This window comes from Ictalurus furcatus, chromosome 24 (assembly GCF_023375685.1).
Source record: "Ictalurus furcatus strain D&B chromosome 24, Billie_1.0, whole genome shotgun sequence".
Taxonomy (NCBI): Eukaryota; Metazoa; Chordata; class Actinopteri; order Siluriformes; family Ictaluridae; genus Ictalurus; species Ictalurus furcatus.
This window is the reverse complement of record NC_071278.1, coordinates 2,984,790-2,992,438: the sequence shown is the minus strand read 5'-3', so window position 1 is coordinate 2,992,438 and position 7,649 is coordinate 2,984,790. Positions and strand designations below refer to the sequence as shown.

Here is a 7,649-nt window from a genome sequence, read left to right as displayed (position 1 = left end):
TGTTCGCTTTAAGGATGCCAGTACTTCCAGTACACGTGGTGTGTGAATAAAATGTTCTTATAATAAATATTTAACTTGTAAGTTTAATTCCAGAAAGAATTCCTTGCACTAGCGTTTGCAAGCCGGAATACTGTTTAACGAGCACATGCTGTTTAAAGTTCTGAGACACAGAATGTGGATTAAACCTTTCAGTGAGTGGAATTTTGGCGCCATCATGTGTTTCATGTTTACACACTGTCATGGGAAATCTCTGGAAATATTTAACGTTCATAATGCATAGCAATGATACCTTTCGCTTAATATACACTAGAATGGAAATATATTTTTTATTCACAGTTGGCCTATCTAGCAATCATTAGATACAGGATATTTACATATTTGATTCATTAAATTCAAAATAAAACGTCATGTAATGGCAAATAAATTAAATCTGAACCATACAAAATCTACTGTTTTTATTCCAGCAGCTTTTTTTTTTTTTTTTTTTAAGAAATACATTAAAAATACACACTATACAAATTTTTATTTCATTTTTATCAGCCAGTCTATTTAAAAAACATGTTCTTCAATCATTATTATTATTATTATTATTATTATTATTATTGTTATTATTATTATTATCAGAGTGGTACTGTGGTTGCCTCACAGCTCCAGGTTCCCTGGTTCAATCCTGAGCTCTGGAGTTTTCATATGTTCTCCCTGTGTCCACGTGGACGTACTTCCAAGCTCTCCGGTTGCCTCCCACCTCCCAAAAACACACTATTAGTCGACTCTAGATTGGCGACCCTAGATTGGCGAGACGGACCAGTGTCTCATCCCGGGTGCGTTCCCTTCTTATTCCCGGGATAGACTCCGGATCCTGACCAGGATAAAGCGGTTCCTGAAGATGAGTAAGTTGTTATTTCAGGAAACACAAGGAAGCTAAATATCTGACTGAAAAATATATGTTTCAGTGCCGAACATGTGTCAGGCAGGTGTTATTACATCACAATATACAAGGGCCAATCAGGTTCTAATATGCAAACGTGCACCAGACAACACCACAGTATCAAGTATAAAGAATAAAGAAGCCAGTGCAGTCACATTTCCATACATATTGTTAAATCTACATTTCTTCTTCAGGGTAAAAGTGTGTTTTGGGTGACTTTAAAGATTCACTGCCTCTGGTTCTTAGGATTTTGGGGATGAGCAGCCAAACAGGAAGTAAACAGGAACAAGAAGACAGGAAACTCCACTCTCAAGCCATTACAGTTAAAGTTGTACACGTACGTTTTTACTCTTTTGTCTGAGTCTTTCCTTCAAAGCGACTCCGGTTGTGAGAGAATACTCCTGAGAAGTTGAGGATTAAAGGTTTTTGCTCAAGGACCTTTTAGCTTTTTAGTGTTGGGATTTGAACTCTTCACCTTCTCATCAGTACCCCAAAGCATAAGCTACTTCCTGTTTGCACATTTATTCCATACATCTCAGTTTTTCTTCATTGAAATCATCACCGGTTGTGGAACAATCCTTAGAGGCTTTCTACTCTGTGTGTAGAAATACGGCACCACCTCGTCCATGAACGTCTGCGTGAACCTGTGCAGCATTTGCCCGTCCTCGGGACAGGAGAAACAAACCTCCCCTGCATCCCAGTCCACGTCCACTCGCACTTTCTGCAGCTTCTTGTCCACCTTCAGTGTCCTTACAGGCGACGCCATGACCCTGTACTCTCCGTCCCGCATGCACAGTGTCCAATACCCGTTCTCCGGGCGTGCCGGGACCTCCGAGTCCCTCTTAACGCACACGCTGGCTACACCCAGGATCCAGTCATCGCTCTCTTCTAGCTCCACCTCCCAGGCGTGCGTGCCCGAGCCGATAACCGTCGAGCCGACAACCTCCGCGCTCATACAGAAGCGCTCGGGATTGGTGGGGAGAGGACGACCCATGCTGCTGTAATGGACGCTACTGAGGTCTTCCGACAGCCTGAGACACGGGTGCACCGTGTTCGGGTCCAGAGTCACAGGAGCTGAACGAGAAATGAAGATTCAGACCGTAAGAACAACTGAACACGTTTAAACGTATATCCACGGACAGGCCGTGTTTGATGCGAAAATATACTTCTTTTGGTCCATGTTACATTTAACAAAGAAAAATACATAAACGTTGATATGGTGAAGTTTTCTGTCAGCCTCAGACATTTAATAAGCATTCACTGAAGGAGTCTCCAGTGTCAGAGCTTGTTAACAGTCATAAGTAAAGCTGTAACTTTACGTTTTTTTTCTTTGTGTCATGTCACAGTAGCATGATAAGCTGTGGTGTTTTTTGTCTTACTAGCGTAAACAGAGAGAAACTGCTGAGGGAACAACAGGAACTTTCATTTCACAATATTACATGTAACTATAAACAGATTTGTTTTATTGTACAAACCATAAACAGTCCAAAATGTTGTTTAATCAATAAAAAATGATATTGCTTGGCAGATTCCTGTGGTATAAAAGGAATAAAACACTTCAGGACATGCTCTTATATGAGTATATCAAGTGAGGGATGGTAACAGTTCTGCTTGTTGATTCATATAGCATCCGAGCGTGACACTTTTCTTCTGTTGGGACAAATTCCTGTCTGCTGACTGAGCTGTATTTATGCTTTGTGGTTAAAAGCTGTTCCCCCATGGTGCGTCACTGCCGTGTTGTGTTTCTTTGAGGTACTTACAGTAAGGAGCAACTTCCTGCATCTTCTCCCAGACCCTGAACTTCAGGTTACTCAGGTGCTTGGCCTCATCTATTAACGCCCCATAAAACCCCTTTGGATTTGGTGGTGAACTCTGAGTTCTGTAGAAACAAGAAGCGTTTATTAAGCATGTTAGGAAGTTGGGGTCCGAGCGCAGGGTCAGGCATGATACAGCGTCTGTGGAGCAGAGAGGGTTAAGGGCCTTGCTCACGGCCCCAACAGTGGCAGCTTGGCCTTGAACCCCCAACCTTCCGATCAGTAACCCAAAGCATTAACCACCAGCCACCACTGCCCCCCACCAAGCCACCACTGCCCCCACCAAGCCACCACTGCCCCCAACAAGCCACCACTACCCCCCACCAAGCCACCACTGACCCCACCAAGCCACCACTGCCCCCACTGCCCCCACCAAGCCACCACTGCCCCCAACAAGCCACCACTGCCCCCACCAAGCCTCCACTGCCCCCACCAAGCCACCACTGCCCCCAACAAGCCACCACTTCCCCCCACCAAGCCACCACTGCCCCCACCAAGCCTCCACTGCCCCCACCAAGCCACCACTGCCCCCAACAAGCCACCACTGCCCCCCACCAAGCCACCACTGCCCCCACCAAGCCACCACTGCCCCCACCAAGCCACCACTGCTCCCCACCAAGCCACCACTGCTCCCCACCAAGCCTCCACTGCCCCCACCAAGCCACCACTGCCCCCAACAAGCCACCACTTCCCCCACCAATCCACCACTGCCCCCCACCAAGCCACCACTGCCCCCAACAAGCCACCACTTCCCCCACCAAGCCACCACTGCCCCCCACCAAGCCACCACTGCCCCATATGATGTTGAAAGTCTCTGGAAAATGGTGAGCTCTCGCTGTTTTGTTTTCAGGAGCCAACAGCGAAACCTGACTGTTTGAGATTATCGAAGTACAGCATCCCCCTGCGACATCTTTTAACTTCATTCTCACAGGAACGACGAACATACATCACCAACCAACCAATTAGCACCACAGTCACTAAGCACATTACAAATACTTCAACATAAATACATTTGTAATGTTATTTTTAAGGGTGGAGTTTTCCTTTAACATAGAGCGGTGGATTTCTACGTACCTCTCCATGGCAGATTTGAAGTTCTGTGAAAGGAAACGGAACACAATGAGCCATCACTGAACACTCTGAAAGCCAGGAGGAGCAGAGAATAAGAAACTTCTCCTGGCAGTCGGTCAACACGTCATAAACAACGTTATCCTGTTCAGAAAAAAAAAAAAAAAAAAACACTCCAGGAAATTCCAGAGTTAATGGTGGTGATATTTTTACCTGCAGCAGCGTCAGATCATCATCAGCGATGTCCTGCTCTGTGCGACTGATGATGTCTGAGAGAGAAGAGATCCTGTTCCTCAGCTCTTCATCTCTTTCCTTTATAGCAAGGACCTTCTTCATCTCTTCCTCCTTCAGCGCGGAGAGCCGGGCCTCCTCTTCCTCACGCAGAAACTGGTGAAGCTTCATGAACTCATGTTTCATTTGGTTCTCTAGAAGCTGGGCCTGACTCTAAAGCACACAGAATCTTGATTTTTTTTTTTTCCTCGAACCTTTTATTTTTTTCTAAAAAAGTCAATCTTTTCAGAATAAAAAAAATTACCCTGATATGCTCGAGCGCCATAGCTGAAGTCATTCTGAGTTTAGTCACGACATCCAGCTTGTCTTTAAGCATCTTCAGAGCAGACTCGAGCTTCTCCTATAAAAGCATAATGGCAGAAAATATGCATAAAAATGTTAAAAAGTGCAGAAAAATGACGCTAAAGTGAAAGTATGGGGTTTTGTTTACGTAAAACAAAAAAGTAGAAGTGAAAAAGGTACCGAAAAAAACCTTCGTGTCTCCATTTCCATACACATTTACATCTCTTGTGCTCTGTACTTTTTGTCTATTATCACTTCCTTATTTATACCAATATTTACATTTTTTCAACTTATTAATCTTCTTATTATCATCATAAATTGTTGCTGCTATGGCATGATATTACTTTTATACGGTACACCCTAAAACGCACTTACAATTCTAAATAGTAATAAAATAAAATAAATAAATCATTTTTAAAAAAAATACACAACACGTTATCATTATTGTAGTTTTTTTTAAAAAAAAAGATTTTTGCTCATCAAAGGTTAAACCGTTTTAAGTGTCTGGATTTAAACGTAGCTAAAATAATATTTAAAAGTAAAAAGTGAACGATTTTAACTGAAAGGTTTTTTGTTTTTTTTAAAATTATTTAATAAAAGTGTATTGTTATAAACATTATGAAGGTTAAGGTTACTGCTGGGCTTGGTGCTCTGTTTCCTTTCATTACAACTTTGCACTTTTTCTTTCCTTTTTCTTTTTCTTTGTCTAAATAAAAAAAAACACATATTAACTTACTTTTTCATAGCATCTTTGAATTTCAAAACTGACCGAAATATAAACTCCATATAAATGTAGATTTGATATTTGATGTGTCCGTTTAAAATGCAAAAATGTGACTGAATTCAATTCTTGCTGGGGGAAGAAAAAAAAAAAAACAAAAAAAAAAACAGAAGAAAATCGTGATCTTTGAGATTTATAATACCGAGAGGTTTGAAATGAAAATGTAAAGAGTAAGACGTCTGGATTAAAGTATACATTTTTTTTATTATTATTATTATTTTACAAATTAAGATATATAGTAAGTAAGGGTATATTTTACCCTCAGTAAGTTTAAAGCTATGTGTTATACTCGCCATCGTCTAAACACAATGTTCTGCTGTAAATCTTCTCACACACAGTACGATGTATTGTATGCAGTAGCATGTGCAGTAAATATAATATTTATAACATTAAGTTATAAAGTCTTAAAGTCAGCTAGAACGTCATCGTTCTGAGGTCTGAAATGTTTAACCCTCGATCAGCCACATTATGGAAAAAAAAAAATGTCAACAGAAAACATGCCATCTTAGCAAGTGGCGATATCTTAAATAGAGTCAAACGTATCTAATATTTCCTGTTATAAGATTTTTTTTTATTTTGACACATTTCTGCTAATTTCGAGGTTTAAATGTTCTCAATCTTACCGGCAGATAATTTGGCATCTTTCTAGAACTTAAAATTATCAGCCAATAGAGCGTGAGTATTTATTAAGCTTTGAAATTGTGTCCAGAAATAGGTTTAATAATCTTATATTTGGTTTATTGTAATCGTACAAAAGGACATACTGAACAAAGTTGACTGTATTCCAAAAAAAATGTACACAAGAACGCAACATTTATTTTGATTATGAGATTTAGGTCACTTTAACAAAACAAACTGTCCGTACTCTGGACTAAATCAAACTATTTTTAAAAAAAAACAAACAAAAACCTCTGAATTAAATCAGTCTGGAACTAAAAAGTGTTTTTGTTGTGTGGTTGTTGTTTTTTTTTTTTAAAGAATCCGGTATCTACACCGTCTTGCCAAATCTTTCCTCCTTCCACCAAACTTTCTGGCATCTACCTAAATGTGCATAAAAACACCAAGATCAGTCGTGTTCGCTCTAACCGTCCACGTCCACATGACTTTATGAAAGTGTAAAGTAATTAGTTTTAAATGATAACATCACGGCTATTAACAGAGGCCGGATAGAGAATGTAAGAAAGGGCATTGACCTGAGTTAACCCCCGACTGTTGCTTCCAGAAACAAGACTTTCCGGTTCCAAAACATGTGTTTGAAATACAAGCGTTCTCATCCTAACTCAAACACATGTGCGCATGGATTTATTGAAGACTTTTCGAGAATGCTCGAGTTTGAAAGGTACAAAACGCAGATGTGAGCCAGCGATGTGCTGCTGGAATGCCTCGGCTCTTACTCCTCCACCGGAGCACCCTGAGATTGTGTCAGACCGGACTTGATTAACTGCATTCTCTCAAGCAACCACACCAAATCCTTCTGGAATGGCGTTTTGTTTTTGTTTTTGTTTTTTTTTACACAGACACAATGTAGCAACAGTGCAGTGCAGCACAAAGCGCCTCTGTCCGAACAGTACCTTACAGTCCAGAGCGGCCTCGTCTGTGGGAGCGCAGTCGTGACCCCTGTGCATTCTTGAGGCTTGGCACACCACGCAGATGGGCTGCTGGTCATCCACGCAGAAGAGCTTCAGCTTCTCGCCGTGCTGTGGGCACGCCGCTTTCTTCTCGTTCTCACGTCTAGAGTTCTGGGTCTGCACGAAGGCCTCGCACAAATTCCTCAGAGCCAGGTTGCTCGGAGGTTGCTTTTTCGAGACTCTCCTCCTGCACATGGGACAGCTCCGGAAAACCGAACTTCCCCAAAAGTTCTGCAGGCAGGACCGGCAGAAGCTGTGGCTGCACGGGAGCAGGACGGGATCGCTGAAGATGTCACAGCACACGGGGCACGACAGGTCCTCTTCGGGTAACTCGGAAGACATGGTCACGCCCGACACGCTTCTGTCATGCTAGGAGCCGAAGTGCCGCGTCGTCACCCTTGGCACACACGTCTGCAGCGACGGTGTGAGCTCGCCTCGCTCAGCGGGTTTTTGGAAAGCTCCTTTGAGCTGCTTGAAATGTTCAGGAAGCGCACAGAGGGAGGAGTAGCGCACCAGACTCAAAACAGGAAGTTCAACTCTCTTGATGATCTTGAATGTTTTGGTTAATGTGGAACCGGCGTTTTGCCCTATACTGGCCAGAGTTCACATGACTCTAACGTTTGACGTCTGTACATCTAAACGATCCAACTTTAATGGTCCTGTTCGTTCGTACAAACTTTGAAAGAGACTCGAAACATATACATACGCCGTGTTTTTATATTTCATCGTAAAATAAAGGGAATACCGAAAACCGTTTTTAGTGCGACGCCATCGGATAACGTCTTCTTTTCGTTTCCTTATAGAGAGGTTCTCAGACTTCTTGCTGAAAGGGACGTCTTTAACTGGGTCTGTACAGG

General features: G+C 42.2%; 1 protein-coding gene across 1 annotated transcript; it reads right to left on the bottom strand.

The window, feature by feature from the left end:
• Nucleotides 1-153: 153 nt before the first annotated feature.
• Nucleotides 154-7,592, bottom strand: LOC128600706 (nuclear factor 7, brain). Its single transcript, XM_053613367.1, has 6 exons — nt 6,736-7,592; nt 4,346-4,441; nt 4,024-4,254; nt 3,817-3,839; nt 2,689-2,807; nt 154-2,002 (listed from the first exon to the last, which is right to left on the bottom strand). Exons 1-6 carry the CDS (start codon nt 7,132-7,134, stop codon nt 1,464-1,466), a joined length of 1,407 nt encoding a protein of 468 aa, XP_053469342.1. The 5' UTR covers nt 7,135-7,592; the 3' UTR covers nt 154-1,463.
• Between the last annotated feature and the right edge of the window lie 57 nt (nt 7,593-7,649).

Excerpts from the sequence above, each read along its gene's own strand:
- LOC128600706 (XM_053613367.1), bottom strand. The coding sequence starts at position 7,134 with ATGTCTTCCGAGTTACCCGAAGAGGACCTGTCGTGCCCCGTGTGCTGT. Across the intron at positions 4,255-4,345 it reads TGGCGCTCGAGCATATCAGG|AGTCAGGCCCAGCTTCTAGA; the intron begins GTAATTTTTTTT and ends TGTGTGCTTTAG. Across the intron at positions 3,840-4,023 it reads ATGATCTGACGCTGCTGCAG|AACTTCAAATCTGCCATGGA; the intron begins GTAAAAATATCA and ends TTCCTTTCACAG.